This window comes from Osmia bicornis, chromosome 8 (genome assembly GCF_907164935.1).
Source record: "Osmia bicornis bicornis chromosome 8, iOsmBic2.1, whole genome shotgun sequence".
NCBI lineage: Eukaryota > Metazoa > Arthropoda > Insecta > Hymenoptera > Megachilidae > Osmia > Osmia bicornis.
The window spans coordinates 10,674,718-10,692,404 of NC_060223.1; the positions used below are offsets into that span (position 1 = coordinate 10,674,718).

Consider the following 17,687-nt stretch of genomic DNA (forward strand, 5'->3'; position numbering starts at 1 on the left):
GTAATACACTGTGTGTTTTGCTACACGATCATAGTTGCAAAATAAATTCCTACGCTATGCTACGGAACGGCCGTCCCTAAGGCGCTATTTTATCAGACAACACCGTGTAGCAAGGAATTCGAGAACTGGACCAGAGAACGCGCGAGAAACATCCTTTTAGCCGACGAATTTTGTAATATCGGGAGTTTTTGGGGAGGAGGTTGTAACGTTGTCCCAGGCGGGCGGCTACGTCTCTCATTATGCCGTGTGTTTACGTTCAATAATGTAAATGTCGCGTCCCGGAGAATTTTCTTTATTCAATCGTAAAGTTGGAAAGCTGCCGCGAGATGAAACGGACGTCGCGTCGCATCGCGTCGCGTCGCGTCGTGTTTTGCACGCTCCGCTCGAGCGTCTTTCTTTAAAATGTAAACGAAGCTTAATATACGGTCGTGGATGAAAAGGAAAAAGAGAAAAAGAAGGTAAAACGTCGACGTCAGAACCGAGGGAAAATGTTGTTCAGAACTGATACTTTGTTTCTCAGATGAAAACTTGGAGATTGATAGAATTGATAGAAAGTTTAGTACACCTTGTAATTAATTAAAGCTCTCTGATTGGGAAAGTTTTCAATAATCTAAAATGGAATTTCAGAATGTTATCATGCTTTGTTAGAGGCGTAGATGTTCTTATCTCAAGCAGGAAAATTTGCATTCGGAAAGCGTACGAATCGTAATTCTTGTCTTCGGAATTTTAAGAAATCGAAACGTTCAAGAGATTGGCAGGATAAAAGAGATAAAGCTATAGGACGTTTATCACGCGATCCTGAAGTTGTCCTATTCCCTTTTTATGCGAATCGATGCCCATTTACTGGGGAACAGTTTAGAAAACTCTGCGAGCCGGTCGAGAATCTTACCAGTCCTATAATCATATTTTCAAGATTCGAGGATGGAACTTCCATCTGGTCGATCGGGTACGCTTCGAATCTTAGGATAAAACGTTTACTTAGAACTTCATAGTTTGATCATTTGCATAAATTGAAGCGATTCAATCTTTTCGCTTAAACAGAATGGCTAACAATTTCCATTTGATCTTAATCCATCTAGCAGACATTAGAATAGGTACCCACACCTCCTTCGGTGTCTGTAGTTGAAAGACAAATACCGGAATAGGATCCCCTTGATGAAGCTAAATGGCACGACTAATCGTTCGTACATGACCAGAGGCTCGCGCGCGACTGTCTCGAGCTCTATAAAAGCCGAGTAACTCGTCAATGGATCAACGGGACCATTGTACATTGGCACGCTTTCTCTCCTTCCTTTCATCCCGCTGGAGACCTGGCGCGTGACCCAAATCCCAAATACTTCCTCAGGGTTTTGTCGTCAGCCCTCCCTCTCTCTCTTCAACCCCTGTTCCAGGGATGTTCAGTGTCTCGCGAGGAACGCGACCAAGCCAAGCCCCGTCGCCGCGCCGCGCCGCGCCGGCCCGTTTCGAAAGCACAACAATGAGAGGGTCACGGAAACGATGTCTGAGAGAGTCCTCCCGCATAAAGGGGCTGGTCTGGTCTCGTTAAACTCTGTTGTTCGAGATATTGGTGGTGCATACATTAAGAAAATGGACGTGATGAATGTTCCTTTAGCAGTGGACGCTAGTTTCCAAGTTCTACTTACGATTATTACTATGATTATTCTCGCGTTATGCCCATAACAATCAATACCTATATAGTATGTGGGTTGAATCCAGCACTGAATTTACATCCTCTGCATCAAATTACAGGAAACAAGTTATTAAACAAATTAGGACAACGTGAAAATAGCAAAACTTTTGACCATATCATAAATATTTTATTGTCCAGTTTGCGAGCTGGTTAGAAACGTACCTTGCTGAACGAGGATAATTCGTGGTGCATCGAGTTTTGTACGCCTCTTTTATGACACACTGGCCCCACTGAAAGGGATGAAAACTAGGCGAGCGTATTTTACTCTCTCCATTCTCGTGCATTCGGCCATGCGCACGTAAACGCAGCCCCTGCTCTGTTTCGCTTCCTGTTGGTGCACCAGGATAATTTGTTATTATTTATGGAATTAAATTAACGGGTAAATGGCTCAAGGGTCGTTGCAACGTACCTTTGAAATCTATGTTTGAGAATTCAAGGGGCGCTCCAAGTTTTTTCATTGTAATTGTTAAGAATTTTTATTTAGTACAACGAGGTTTTGTTAATTATCGGATTGCAGGGTTGAATCTAGATTTTAGATTTTTGTTGTAAACGAGCTTCGAGTAATTTTCACGTGTTCATTCGCTTTTTAGACGTACGTAATTGTAGCCAGGGGCGTGGGTAGCCAAATTTTCTATCCGATTGGCCGCGATTATGCACTAGAGACCAGCGTCATCGTATTTTCCCGATCACGCTCGTCGCGTCGCGTCGCGCCGTGTTGTCCGCGATTTCCATTTCAATGAAAATCATCGATATTGTTATTGCGCCTGGCGGAGGTGTATTTTCGGTTTGTCGCTTGTGAAAACGGATTAAATACGCCTTGTGCGAGCGCGACACCGTGTTCGCATTGCGGAATTAGCTAAAATTCGAATCTAATTAAATAGGGAAAGGGTTAAGGTGGAGAAGATCGATCGTCAGGTTAACAGGATTATCCGGTCGCGAGCGTGTATCTTCATTGCTGGTTGTTCCCTGAAACAAGCCGTTCCACCGCGTCGAAATGAGCTCGAACAACGGTGTATATCCGCGTGTCGCATAATGGAGTTATTGTAACGAGTGGTCGTGGCTCGGTACGTCGTTGTTACTCGTAATTCGAGGGGGTAGGCGGTGGATAGAACACGTTGCTGGTGGCGATCGTAACGCTATGGGAATGTCAACGGGCCGCATTAATCGAGCACCGGTCCATTTTATTGAATTATATTAATCCATTATAATACGAGCGAGTGGATTTATCTCGTTTCCTTCGGCCATTATTCCGAGGGACGAACCGTAAAATCAGACCATCGAAACGTTTGCCAGAAGTTATCGGTTGTTGCACGATTACGTATCGAAGAGCTACGCCGATTAACGTTATCGGATGTTTGACGTATCGTGGAGAACGGGATTACGATAGTCATTGAACGTTACGCGACCACTTAAAAATTTCTACAATCGCGATCCTTGGACCAACGTTTAATGCTGTATCAGAGATTTTGTAAAAATTCTAAAACGTAATTATACATCCGTGAGTAAACGAAACCTGCAAATTAATGCAGCGCACGTTTATTTCATAAAATCGGACGGTAACGCTCGAGCTACGCGTTGCACGACTAACACCGGATAATTAATATTTATTCGGTATCTACTGGGAAATAAACATAGCTCGCTTCGTTTACACGGAATCGAATACGCATTATGCTGGATGATTTACATATCGGAATGACGCCCTACCATGCTCTTTAATCGTTGAAAACTTCTACGAATCCATTTGTCAGCTCTTTAATTTCATAATGCGAGTCATCAAGATCTCGCAATCAAATTCTTACCGGAACAGTTTCCAGCTTCTCAACGGCAAAAAAGGAGAGGACTGCGAAACAATGGAAGAGAAGGAAAGGGCGAAAATGATATTGCAACGGGTAGCTCTAATACAATTGCTGCAGTAGCAAATTCTTGGAGTATAGACTCTGTCCAGAACTACAGAGTTGCCATTTTCTCGTCGAGCATGTTCAGAATGACGCGGCTTGTGGTATCTTGCTGCTAGGAGCGCAGTTACGCTCTAACGGCGTGCCGCGCTCCTTATTAATAGGCACACTTGGAACTACCAAGCGAAAGGATAACACAATGGACCTGTGAACCACGGCTGGAACGTTGGAGAGTTGAATGGCCCTGGCCATTATTTAGAACGCGTCGTTCGAGCTGAGGAATGGCCGGGGTTAGCAAGTAAATCGTTCCATCGTTTATTAACGCTGACCGAGGGTTCATGGCACCCCATATTTAATGAATTTTCATCTACACTCGAACGCGACAGTAAAGCGGTGTTCAAACTTCTCTTTTTTCTTTTGTTTTGCAATTAATTATTAGCTGAAATTTGATTTACCACCGCTTTAATTTTCACCGACAGGAACAGGATATGAGAAAGTTTGTTTATTCGTTAAAACGAAGCAAGGTAATTCAATTTGGCAATTTTTTAGACGTACCTGTCGAAAAATTCAATCAGAAAGTTTCTACTAGTTTCTCTATTGTTCGGGGTTGCTACCTTGATTGTTGCCAATTAAAAATGAAGTTTGAAAATGATTAGTTAACTTACGGAACACTGAGGATTATCCGCGTTAACGAGAAACTATGCGTTATTAGCGATCCATCCTGTTTAACCATGGTTTCACGTGTAACAGGATTTTCATTTTAGACTGTCAGAAAATAAGCGGATTCTATAATAAAATTGATAATAACCGAGCTCAGATTTCTAAAACTAATTATGCATAGCCTGAAACATTTCGACATAGATTCATTGCGCGTAGCGGAGTCGAATTGAAGCGAACATTATTGCAGCGAGCAATTCGATGCATCCCCGGAGCGGGTTGTTTTGGTTTCGACGTGCCAGATCGGAACTGATTGACGCTCTGGGATATACTCGGCCTGACCTGGAGTTAATTACGGAACCTAAGCGAACCGCAAGCTCGCTCTAAACAGCTTGAACCGGCTTCCCCATTATAATTAATTAATTAGTCGTATGAGATGTGACTTAATGGATCGTCGTCGATCCGCCTCGGAATACCGTTCAATTCCTCATACATCTGCTTCATACCGTCTATTCGTGTTACACGACCACGATATACCCCTTCCAACTATCATTTTTTATCACCTATTTGTGATATGATAAATATCCTCTTACCTCTTACCTCTTACCTCTTACCTTTTACACATTATTTGATCTTCTATGACGAACGTTGAATCCTGTTGAAGGTAGAACAGGTTCGGCGAAGGAAACGATCCACTGGTAGCTTTGGTGTTATTTTTATTAACCGAAAGCCTAGGCTATAATAAAGAACGCTATGTGTATACATATTCTCTATCTATATACAATAAATCCATCTTTCACAACGCCACCGTATAACACATTTGGCAACCCGAAGCCGATTTTCTGTTCTATCTTTCACTCGTTTACTTGGCAGGAGTTACTTTGTCGCGTTGTTCGAGAAGTCCTGTTACAACCAGATGATCGACGACGCGATTACGGGTACACGGAAGGATGAATCCGTGATTTCTCCAATACCAATACCGTCCACAGGATTATTTCTAAAGTCTCAGACTCGTTTCGCTAACCGCCGAATTCACGATTGGGGTTCGCGAAATCATACGGTACAGCCGCCTGTGGGCAGTACTGATTTTATACGAAGGAAAGAAACTCGAATTGGAGTCTTCTAAAAGATCGACCTTTTAATTAAGTTTTCGTGCTGATCATCGGGACTATTGATACGAGTAACTGTAATATTGCTTGCGCAGCACTAAAAGGACGAGTTTAGTCATCGTAATACGTATATATGAGTATCTCCAGTACGAACATCGTTAAGTCGCCAGATAGTTCTGTATACTATTTACAAAAAAATCCTCACCTGTCGTACACAGGATATACGAGTATCCGAAATGATGAGGGAAAAACATCGTTTAAAAAATCAGTCTTCACAGGAGAGATAACGAATGTTCCAAAAAACAGGGGGCCGTTTACGTCGTTGTTCGGTTCACGCGAATGGTCGAGAAGGATCGGTTTCAGCGAAACGAACGTTCCATCGGAAACGTTCGTTTCTCACCGCTGTGAGCAATAGCATCGAATCCCTATACATCCACTTTTTCTCTCTGATTTCAATCAAACCGATACGATTCGATTTCTGTCTCTGCTATCTTTGATTATTTTGGCACCTGATAAGATGGCACCTGACTGGTCTCCTACTACCTTGATACGTTCGACGCTTCACACACCAGAGCAATATCGAAAACTTTCGTTCGTTTTGATAAACGAGAACGTCCAAGTCTCGCGGGAACGAGCCTCGAGTGTTTATTCAAATCTACACGTATCAGTTTTGGCACTTCTCTTAATTGAACGGCGCCAGAATGGCGCCAGACTCGGTCTAAAAGCCTGTACGTGCAACTTTAAACTCTGTGTCGAACCCAGACGCAGATTACCTCGAAAATCGTGACTAGCCAAAGATACCTGGACAATTGTGATCGGCCTTTATCTCGACAGCACGATGATCAAGCTCCTTAGGTTTATGCTACGAGTTCAAAGGTGTGGTGCCGATATTGCTGATGAAGCTAGGACAGGCATTATCGGCTCTGTCGCCGCTCTGCAGCGAGAAATGCCTATACGACATGTATGCCTGCGGGTTCGAGGACAACGGTTGATCCCTCTTCTCCGTGGACCTCTGTTTCTTCATCTTCATGTAGCCCAGCACCGAGATCAACACGACAAACACCACGAACCCCATGCAACTGCCGACTATCAGGCCTAACCTTCTGGTCAGAATGTTGGCCAAGCCTCCTCTGTCGCTCATCGTTCCATCTCCCACTATCGAGTCAGGAGCATCCAATGTTCTAACCTCTGTACATCGGCTAGTGAGAGAATTCACCATAGATGGACGAGCAGAGCTCTCGATCACGTCGTCGTGAGAGGCGTTCCATTGCCAAGAAGCTATGTCCTCGGGGATTGACGTGCCCCAGCTGCCCAGACCGAGCACGCAGATCAAGTACCGAGTATCCGAGGCTAACTTCGTCAGCTTCACGGAACGTGCCTTAGGGTCTAGCAGCTTCACTCGTACCTGCAACACCGATGAAATTAAAAAATTTACGCGTCTTCGTCGAGACACATAGGTGTCGAGCTATTGGATACAGTGGATACAGTGGATACTGGTTAATAATTTTTTAACCCTAAAACTCACCTCCTCAACGTTGTCCAATGCATGATAGGCCACTTGGTAACCATGAAGACCGGAATGGTTTCTACTCTGCCAGGACACGAGTACGGAGAATGGCTGAATGTCTTGTATCGCCAATTTCAGGATCAACGGAGCAGAACAGAAAGCGTGAGGATCCAGATCAAGGAAAACCAGACCCCGTAGCTCTGGTGGTTGTTGGCATCTCAACAGACCACCCTCGACATCACCGACCCCAACACCGTTTCTTCCGCGACCACGACCACCACCTACCCCGCCGACCAGCTTTTGATGATCTCTCAACCACTCCCAGAGTTCTTGCGATTCGCAGCTGCAACGGAGCGGATTCTCTGCAGGCAACGACAGGGATGATCTGGTTAAAACTTGTTGTACATCGTCGTTGTGCAGGAACTATTATACAGGAAATTAATTTCAACGAATTTACGGACACGTAAGAACGACGAGTACGGTCGAGCGCGTTTAGAGGAAATCGAATCCTATCAGAAACCATCAAAGTATCGATCCGAAACAGCACGTGGACACTGGGACAGCAAGCGTCCATGGTGTACCTACTATATTTGGCGGTCTTTCGAGGGGAAGAGGACGGGGGGGGGGGGGGGGAATCGGTGGACATTATACTTCCGTGAAGGACTAGTTTGCAGACTCGAGAAGAGGATGAGAGGGAATTGCAGAGCGTGTTTGATTGTCCCAGTGCAGTGGCGAGTATCGATTCGAGACGATTGCACGTGACCAGCGATATGATTGCATTTCCAACAACCAGTAACTTCGTTTCGATCGATAGCTTCGATACTATGTAGGTATAGAATAATTCTCAATTCTGTGCATCGAATAAAACTCACAATAACAAATGAGACATCTCCTATCTAGAGACTTTTACCGTCTCTAGAATACTCTAGTAACCCTTTTAACGAAGTTTACAACTTACCTTCAGCACGCAAGCTCCGTATCTGGGTCTCCAGAGGTCGGAACGCGTTCAACGGTAGATTCTCCAAGTAGTTCCTGCTCAGATCCAACAACCGCAACTTCTTCAGAGGTCTGAACGCCTCGCTGGATATAGCGTTGATCCAATTACCATAAAGATGCAGTTCCACCAAGCTGACCAAGTTCTTGAACGTCACCTTGCCCACAATCGTGATCTGATTGTACGATAGGTCCAGTACCTGAAGGGACTTCAGGTCCTCTGGGAACTCGTCGAGCTCTTTTAGTCGATTGTGCGTCAGATTTAAGATCCGCAGGTGCTCCATACCTTGAAGTCGTTCTTTCGGTAGGATTTCCAAGCTGTTCATACCGAGATGCAGTGTCAGCAAATTGGGTAAACTTCTGAATGCACCAGGCGATACTCTCAGGATGCAGTTTTGACCCAAGTACAGGTGCAGTAGAGCAGGAAATGCCTCAAAGTCTTGCGAAGTGACTATGCTGAGATTCGTGCCGGATATGTGCACCTCTTGAAGAATAGGGTATTTAGCTTCTGATGGAAGATCATGGATTCTGTTCAACGGATTCCTGGTCAGATTCAACCATGCCAGACCCGGAAGGTTCTGACCAGACAATGCCACTGCTGGAATTTGTCTGAACTTGTTTTCCGACAGATCTACTCGGCGCAGCATCGACGAATGGGCGAAGAAGTTGGCCGGAAGTGCGTTTAGATGGTTGTGACTGAGGTCGACGGAGATGAGGCGCGACAGGTTGGCCATGGCGAAGCCGGACATAGTTTCTATTCGATTATGGCTAAGGTCCAACTCCCTCAGGTACTTCAGACTGGCAATGCTGGCCACGTCCACGTTCACGATCTCGTTGTTGGACAGAGTGAGGATCTCCAGGTTCAGGGCACTGGCTAACGCGGAATACGGAATACCTTGGAACCGATTCTGGTCCAGACGAATCTCTCGAAGAGACAACAGATGATCGAAGATGCCGGGTGGTAGATTGCGAAGGTAATTACGGTTCAAATGTAAACGCGCCAAGTTTCGATTCAACACGAAGATGATCTCTGGCAGTTGAGAAATCTGTGCCTCGTTTAACAACAGTTCCTGCAGAGACGGTAGTCCGTTCAGGCTGTGCTCCGAGATCTGACTAAAGTTATTCCCTGACGCGGATAAAGTATGTAGACCAGTGATTCGTAAGTTGAAGAGAGCAGAAGAAGCAAGAAGATTGTCATCCAGATTCAGTTCGGAGAGATTATTGAGCCCTCGAAAGGCGCCACTCTCTACGTTCATAATGGAACAATTCTTTAGGTTCAACGTTTTGATGGGTAAGTCTTCCTGGAAGATTGCATCGTGCAGAACGGTCAGGTGATTGTTGGCTAGATCCAGAACCTTCAATTTTTTCAGAGCAGTCAAGGAAAACGAATCTAGTCGTCTGAGACCATTGTCTTGCAGGTACAACTCTTCAAGTTCATGCAATTCGGAGAACGTTTTTGCTGTGATGTGGTTGAGCTTATTCATGCTGAGTTCGAGAAATTTTAAAGCTTGCATCGGCTGGAAAGCACCGTCCTCTATCCTGGATATAGAGTTATTGGTCAGATACAGTCGTTCCACCAGAAGCAAGTCTCTGAAGAGAGGTGCCTGGAGGTGTGTCAGTTTATTGTGACCCAGCCACATGATTCTGACTGACGCCTGGCCACGCAAAGAATCATTGTGTAGCACCGCTAATCCGTTGCTGTCCAACTGAATGGACACTAGAGAGCTGCCACCGGAAGACGATTCAGAAGAGGACAATTGGAACACGTCGCCGAGTACAGTTAGCTGGTTTCCTTGAAGGTTGACGTGCTGTAGGCTACTCAGGGTTCTCAGAGCTCCCGTTTCCATATCTGTGATAGCGTTGTTCTGCAGGTGAAGCTCCAGAAGCGAGGGGAGAGGTGAAAACACTCCACGCTTCACTTCAGTGATATTGTTGTCTTGCAGTCTCAACTCACGGAGTTGATGCAACTTTAGGAACGTGCCTGGTTGAAGCTTTTGAATCTTGTTGCCGTCCAAGGACAACGAGGAGAGGATCACACAATGTTCGAGAAACTCCCGCGGCACTTTCTCGATGTAGTTATTGCTCAGATGTAATTGGGCTAATTGCGTAAGACTGGTCAGACCCCTACCATCAATTCTTCTGATTGCGTTCTGCTGAAGGTAGATGACCGCGAGGCTGACACTGCCTATGAACGCATCCCCAGGGATCTCTAGGATATTGTTCTCTGCTAGGTAAAGTTCTCTAAGCTCTGGCAGCCTTGCAAACACCCCACCGATGTAATGAATATGATTATGACTCAGCTCGATGGTACGCAGCCTTTCGTTTCCTTTGAAGGTAGCTATGTCGAGGAATACGATCTTGTTATGGCTCAAATCGATCGACTCCAGCTCCTTCAGGGACACGAATGCATCCTTGTGAATGGTCTCGATCGAATTGTAATACAAGGACAGACTGTGCAAGATAGGACACGGTCTAAAGCAGTCTTCAGCCAGTTTCTCGAAGTTGTTGCTGCTGAGGTCGAGGATTAACAATGAACTTAGCAGACTATAACCATCGTTTGGAAGTTCTGAAATTTCGTTCCAGGCTAAAGTGAGCGAAGCCAAGCTTTCCAGTCTCCTCAGAGGCGCCATGGGAAACAGTTTCAGCTTGTTCTCGGCTAGGTCTAGATCGCTCAGACTGTCTTCCAGGCCTGCGAACGCGTATTCGGAAATCTTCGATATCTGATTGCCCTTTAAGGTCAGTTTCATTAACTTCAATCCATAGAAACAGTAAGACGACAGCTCTTGTATCAGATTCGCTTCGAGGTCCAGGGCGGCCAATTTCTTTAGTTCGGCAAGCGATTTTTGAGGTACGTGGGGCAAGCGACTGGAAACCAGAGCCAACGACTCCAAACTCTCCTTTAGATTCGCGAATGCCCCTTCGCTAATTTCACGAAGGGACGAATGAGATATTTGAAGGTGCCTGATTTGTGAACCGTCCGGAAAGCAGCCCTCTTTCAATTCCTCCACGGTTTTGTCCAGCTCATAAACGCTCAATGACTGCACCGTCGTGCCTGCTCCTGGAAACGGTCGTAAACGGCCCGGCTATTAATCTGATTCAGATTTGGCGGAATTAGGTGCTCGCTTCGAACTTTATGGACGGTGTTAAAATGATTAAAATACGCGGCTGCTGTTACAATTTTTTGAATAGTCGATTATCGATAAATGAACAAATTTTCAACGTCAATGTGAAAATGGGTAGTCGGTTACTAACAACTCAAAGAGTAAAAGCTTTTGTTGAGAACACCATCGCGAAACAACGACCCACTGGATGCTAATTGATCTGTCACACAGCGAGTTCAAGCGAACGCGACACTGTTATCCCGATTATGTATAATAACAATCTCTACTAGCGTGTTATCGTCGAGTCATTTTGTTAACAGATGAAAATTGGATCGTGTAGCAGGGCCGCGTCGGTAAAGTTTTTACGAGGGAGTTTGCATTATCCTCGTGTCGGAGCGTACTTTCTAGTGTACTCACCACCAGCATTCAGAACTCCTTGCAAAGTAGTCCGGAGGGTATCCTCGGTGGCACCAGGGCATTCCAGAAAAAGACCATCCTCGAAATTGTAACAGGGACAACCGGGAATAGTTTCTGGTGGTGGGCACTCGGCCATCTGAGCGGTGGCTTTGCTAGTCGAGAAATGTTGTATCAGTAGAATCTGCAGGATCAGCCTGAGGGCGTGTTGCGTCGCGACGCTCGACCGTCTTCTACGTCGTTCCGGCGCTAAACGTGTCATCGTGCTGCTGCATTCGTCACTGCAACTTCCTCTGCTTGCCGAAGGTCCTCCTGGAATCATCCAATATACATATATGATAAATTAGTGAAATTGCTTCTTTCGTTTGTCGTTGAAACAACTCGTTGCAGAAACAAAATTTTCTGTACGAATATTTGCTGAAAATCGATTGTGCCTGAAAGTAAAAATGATTGCAATTTTTTAAAATTAACAATCTTTCACTTTATTAAACTCTAATGGTTCTTGTTTGGTGTCAGCTATCGCACGGCAGCTATGTCGTGTTTCGAACTACATATAACGAAGCTGTCCGTAGTCATAGTACCCTTCTTTACGAGAGCTTTTCTTTTTTACTCCGTTCCTATCTGTCTTCACTGCCGCCAGCCAAGCAGAAAATATTAAGAAGAGTCGAGAAACTGCCGTTACGATGTCCTGCTCGACCGTCTTTTAATTATAACGAGACTGTTTAGTTATGCAACGATTTAATATACCTTTTGTTAGCATAATGACAACGTCATTATATACTGACGTTCATACCATAGGTGGGGCAAAATTAGGAACAACGTAAAAATTTCGAAATGTCTGATTAGCAGGTGAAAAATAAAAAGAAAAAAAGGAAGTCCCTGGAGCATGTAGACAGGTCGTTAGACGCGAACACAGAAGAAGGGGAAATCAAAAACCGGATAATTACTGCGAAACAAGCGGTTGCTTTTTAGTTACCCTTGTGTCGCGTAGTAGTCACTCCACTAATTAAACGTGAATTAGTTAATACTAGGTGGATCAGGGAGTTACAGAGGGAGCGGAGAGATTGAAGCGACGCGTCGCGTCGCGTCGCGGTGTCTCAATCCGCGTTTCCGTTTGCTATCATCCATTGTTAATAATTTTGCAAGGAAACATCCTATCAAGAGGATCGGTTAAATAGTCACCCGCGGTGACGTTGTCGATGATTTCTAACGAGCACCCGTCTGTGCGGCGTCCGGCTTTGATACACCGGAAACGCGGGATCCGCCGCCAGCTCGATTCTCTTCCTTCCTTTCCCTTCGTCAAAGTTGAACGTTATGTACAGTGTTTCAAAGAAAGTTAAATTATACCTGTCATAAGCTTCGAAAGAATTTAATAACACATAAATTTCTTTCACAACCAAATCGATACACGTTCCAATTAAATCGATAAAAAATGGTAAAAAATAAGAATTATTTGCTCGTTACTAAAGTTTTGCGAAATATTCATTCCAATTCACCAGCGTACAGTTCCCAGAGTCTCGCGGTTTTCTGTCTCGGGTGTAATCGTTCCTCATTCGTCATTTCCCATTCGTTGAGCATACTTCCGGAGGAACGCAACTTCCCTTCACTTGGTCCCGAGCTCGACGAAATAATTTCTGCTTTTCGCGGACCAGTTGCCCGCTACAGATGGACCGGGAGCTGCTGTTAATGTATCACATAAATAGCGATCTTCCGGCGTGCAGCGTGGCCGGGATACACGGGTTTCCGTACGAGACACATTCTGAATGCAGCGATTTCCTGCAATAACAATCGCGAAATTATGTATGCCGGCTGCGTAGGCCGCGGCCTCTCGGCCTCATTCCGTTGCATCTGCTGCATCATGGATCATCGTTGTAGAATAACGACAGGTGTACGATATACCTGCGAATGATGCTGACATTCCTTACAATATGCAAAGAGATTACGTGGATCGACAGCTTTCTCTTTAGAATACTGAACAATAGAACACGTTATACATAGTAGTAACAGAAATTCTACTCGGGGTATTAAGTCTCAAGTGCAGTTTAGAAATGTTGAAACTTGAAATATCAATTTTACCCAATTAATAATTTCAATAATCCAGAACAACTAACACCACAAAACCAAAGAATATCATTTCACATTTTCTCTAGCGAGATTGAAGCAGCCATTCCAGAGTGATGTACAAGGTACAAGGTTCTTAGGTATAAGGAGAACATGCACCGACCTTGTAATCCCATAAAGGTCGACGTTCTCGCGAAAAGCGTTTTTGCCATTCAAGAGTTTTATACCGTGACCCACTCCTACCATCGACCTCGTTTCACGATCACCGCTCGTATCTGTAACAGGAGGGATAGAAAAAGTCGGAACAATGGATACCATGCGGTTTTTACGAGCGACTTGCCCGTCGTTTGGTTCTACAGAACTGTTACCAGGTGTCTGTTACGTTTTTTTTTTTTTTAGAGATCGCAGCTTGATCCTCTAAGGGCTGGACTGGGGGTTAAGGTGGAACAGAGGCAATGTAATTTCAAACGGATATGGGTGTTTTATTTTCTTGGACAAGCATCGAAATTTTTAATAATTCTATTAAAAGTATGTATTTTCAATTTCGTAAATATACAGGGTGGATCAAATAAAATGTTACACGATACAGTATCTTAACGATAACTGTGCAAGAGAAGACGAGCAGAGGAAGGTTGAATCATTTTGCGAGAAATAAGAAATACCAAGAGAGTATATCGGAACTGGCAGAGAAGCTGTAGCTTCGCCAGTCACGGTGAAGAGTCAAAGGAAATGTGAAATCAATAGATGTCTATAATCAGAGAAAAGCTGGAGGTTATATGTATATCCGAGACTAAGGGATGCGATCGGATCAGGTGTCGTATTAAATGAAGAAACACATAAAATCAAGTTTTGCACAAAGAAACAGAATATATCGGATTACCTGATGGTTTATTTATGTTTCTGCAGAATAAGCAGCAGAAAATCGTGTATGATTGCATCGGCAGAGAAGAGAAGGATTAAAGTTAAAATTGATGCGAATATAAGTACTAATAAAAACAAAAACATATTTTCTGTTCTCGTCAATCATCGTTACCCTACCGCCTCGAGTTTGCTGTATTTTTAACTTTTAAAGTTCGGTTAACGTTCGAACAAAGATACAATGTTCATTTGAAAAGAAGCCAGTATAGTGATCGATAAAATTGATAACCACTAGTTGTGATTATCTTTAAGATGATGATGAAAACGTGGCCATAATCGCTCCGTAAACCGCGAAATAAGCGTTTTTATTCAGCTGCAACTGGGAACCGCAGTTTCTGCGTTTCGACCACAGGAAACTCCGGTGAACACGGGTCGGCAATTTAGCGTGCTAAGTGGTTAGGGGTTAGCGCCGCGTCGAAAACACGTTGCACGGTGTATGGTACGTGGAAAACTGGTCCCTAGCGTGGTTCACCTTTCTACGGTTATATTCCCTGAATACGGGGAATATAGAACGAAGCTGGTACTTTGAATGGTCAGTGGGTTGGCTTAAATCAAAGGGACTTTAAATTCTTTCCTCTGGACTCGGGAAATTTCTCGAAAACATTGTTTCCGTGATTTAAGCGCAATTTAAAGTTACCATCTGCTAACTTATGAGTTAAATTCAACGACTATGAAGATGTTCCAACATGCAAACTCGTTGGATGATTTTCGACACGGACGACACGGACGACACGAACATTACGACTCGGTGGTAATTTCAATTTGAAACTTACCGTGAATAGTATGTTGGACTGGAAGTTAGCGATTTGTAAGTGTACGAAATAAGTGATGAAATCGTGTCGACCATCTGGCATCCATACGGCTGATCTCACTTGGTCAGTAATAAAGTTAAAATTAAAAACACGAAAGTTTTCAACTCCTATTCGTTACTTAACTTCGACCTAGTTGAACTTCAGCCGTTTCCCAATTAACCGAATCTCGATCCAGTAATTCATTTTTCTCAGCTCCAAGACAGGATAGAAGAAAGTTGCTTTTCCATGCAAACGACGTTTTCGCGGCCACGTTAAAGCAGCCGAGAATCGTTTTCCATCGAAAAGAATCGACACGATTCTCCGTTGCTTCTCTGAAATTCAGATTTCATTTCGAGCGTTTTATAGGGCAGCCACGATGAAACGGTAGGAAACTTTCCTTCCTGCCATGAATCCATAAAAATACGGAAGTTGAATCGCGTTCAGTCGAGCTAACTCCCGAGGTTACCTCGCTTCCGGTAAACGAGATCCTCTAAATTCTAAATAAAAGAAAAAACCTATTGCTTTTCTCTTGCATTCACGCGCTTTCGTTTTCATCGTCTTCGTTGCGTTCGATTCAACCCTGTGCGACGCTTTTCATCCAAAGCGTTGATTGTGATTCAAGGGAAAAAACGAATATAAGGTAAAAGTATTGTTTCCTGTGGCGGGATATTGTTCGGTGCAGTCAGACGTCAAAAGCGAAACGAGACGAATTGTTTCGGCAGCTTCAAACGTAGAATTCCGAGCAAATTCTATCGATCAGAACAGCTCCTCCCGGTATTGATACGTATACCAGAGTGACGTCAGGCTACAATTTCGAAAACAATTTAGGCTATTTAAATATTTGCCAGATGCAATTCTTGCTGATCATATTTATTTTCAATAACCTCGATGGTAAATTGTATCTACGTCACGTTGTGCTTCAATTTCTAAAAGTGGAAAATGTACCTGTAACGTACAATTAGTTTGATTAACACTGCTTGATTGACACTATCGAGCGTAACGTTGATTCCAGTTTAACACGTTGAAATATTCAAATATAAATTTCAATCAAATAGCTATTTAAATTTTTAACTGCGATTGATAATCAAATGTGCATTTCAATTGCAAACGTTAATTACAGTGAATATTGTTCAAAATGTTTTGTTAATATGAGAAAAATATGTCAGACGATAAATAATTTTGAAAGGTAATGTAAATAATGCACATTATAGCATAATAATTGGGCCATCGATTCCACGGAATTGTTCCAATATCCTCTACACCCCATTACGATTGTTGATCGAAGCTCGATGTTTACGCGTGTTTATTTGTATAATATATTTTGTCGAGAAGCATGAATTGTAATTTCAACCGGTGCTCGAGTACGCGACACAATTCCCAGTTTATTATTACTCCAATTAAATACGCGGCCATCGCTGTGGTAGCTCTCGAACGTTCGATAAACACCCCAGCTACATATTTAATTATTAAAACGACAATTTAAAATCGTGTTATTATTTATGTTTTAAACACGATTCGTTGTCCACTATGAAAGTCTACAATTCTTAGAAAAAATAATTCTTAGTCGTTTGCCGAACACCCCTTGGTAAACATACAAGGGTGGAGCAAGCAGCCAGAGGGTTAAACCTTGCTGGAATCATTCTCTGTTTACCATAGGTTCGAAGGTTTCGTTGTAACTGTAAGGCGTAAGGGTATTTCGAAGCCGGCCTATTAAGGCTGGATTTCACTTGGGATTCCAGAAGCGTTTTCAATTCAAACATTAATCTTCGTACGATTGGCTGGTGAACGATGCTCGAATCCCTTGGTGTTACACCGTTCCTTAATCGTCTTTCACGATCGACAGTGATGCGAACAAGTTCCTTTCGTGTGGATACTTTGCGGCTCGTTCTTCGAATTCTTAGGGTGATAGGCTGGGGGAGAAGGACCGATGACTCGGGAAAATGCCGGATAAAAGATGTTATTCTAAGAGAGTAAGGGATGCTGGAGGTACGAAAATTGAGTTTTGGAAGCTTACACATTGATTATCGAACATCAAGGACGATTGAATAGTCCGCAGGTAGGTAAAGTGTTAAGATCTTGAGCGATCAGCTGTTTAACAATTCTCTTCAAAGTTAATCCAAGATACTCTATGCATTACTGATATTGGATCACCACGTCTGATCTTCCAACCCAACTGCAATAGACGCATCGACCTTTGTATCTCAGCCCTTAGATTAGGATACTCCGGTGGATTCGTTCAAACAGGCAAGCTAGGTATGCAGAGGGAGGAGGAGTTCGTTCAAGAGAAACTTCGAACCAAATAGAAAGCCAAATTCCAAGGAGCAGCATATCGGTTAAGCTTCGTTTGGTCGGCACTATTTCATTTGCTTTAACCTAGATCGAAACGATTGCTTCTTCTTCTTCTTCTTCTTCTTCTTCTTCTTCTTCTTCTTGTTTTTTTCTTTTCTAAACCGAAATTCTAGAGATCGCTAGGCTCTTACAGAGAGATCGACTTCTCGAGGATATTGCTTCTCGATGCGCATCGGCTTTTAACCAGTTTACCTTGTTCTCG

General features: G+C 43.6%; 1 protein-coding gene across 1 annotated transcript in view; it reads right to left on the reverse strand.

The window, feature by feature from the left end:
• Positions 1-4,941: 4,941 nt before the first annotated feature.
• The window catches only part of LOC114876430 (chaoptin-like), a 53,801-nt gene continuing 41,055 nt past the window's right edge, over positions 4,942-17,687 (reverse strand). The window contains exons 2-5 of the mRNA XM_029187910.2: positions 11,370-11,678; positions 7,817-10,909; positions 6,877-7,220; positions 4,942-6,756 (exon numbers count right to left, since the gene is read on the reverse strand). Of these exons, the coding sequence (XP_029043743.1) occupies positions 6,214-6,756; positions 6,877-7,220; positions 7,817-10,909; positions 11,370-11,678 (4,289 nt within the window). The 3' untranslated portion in view covers positions 4,942-6,213. The remainder of the gene's footprint in view (positions 6,757-6,876; positions 7,221-7,816; positions 10,910-11,369; positions 11,679-17,687) is intronic.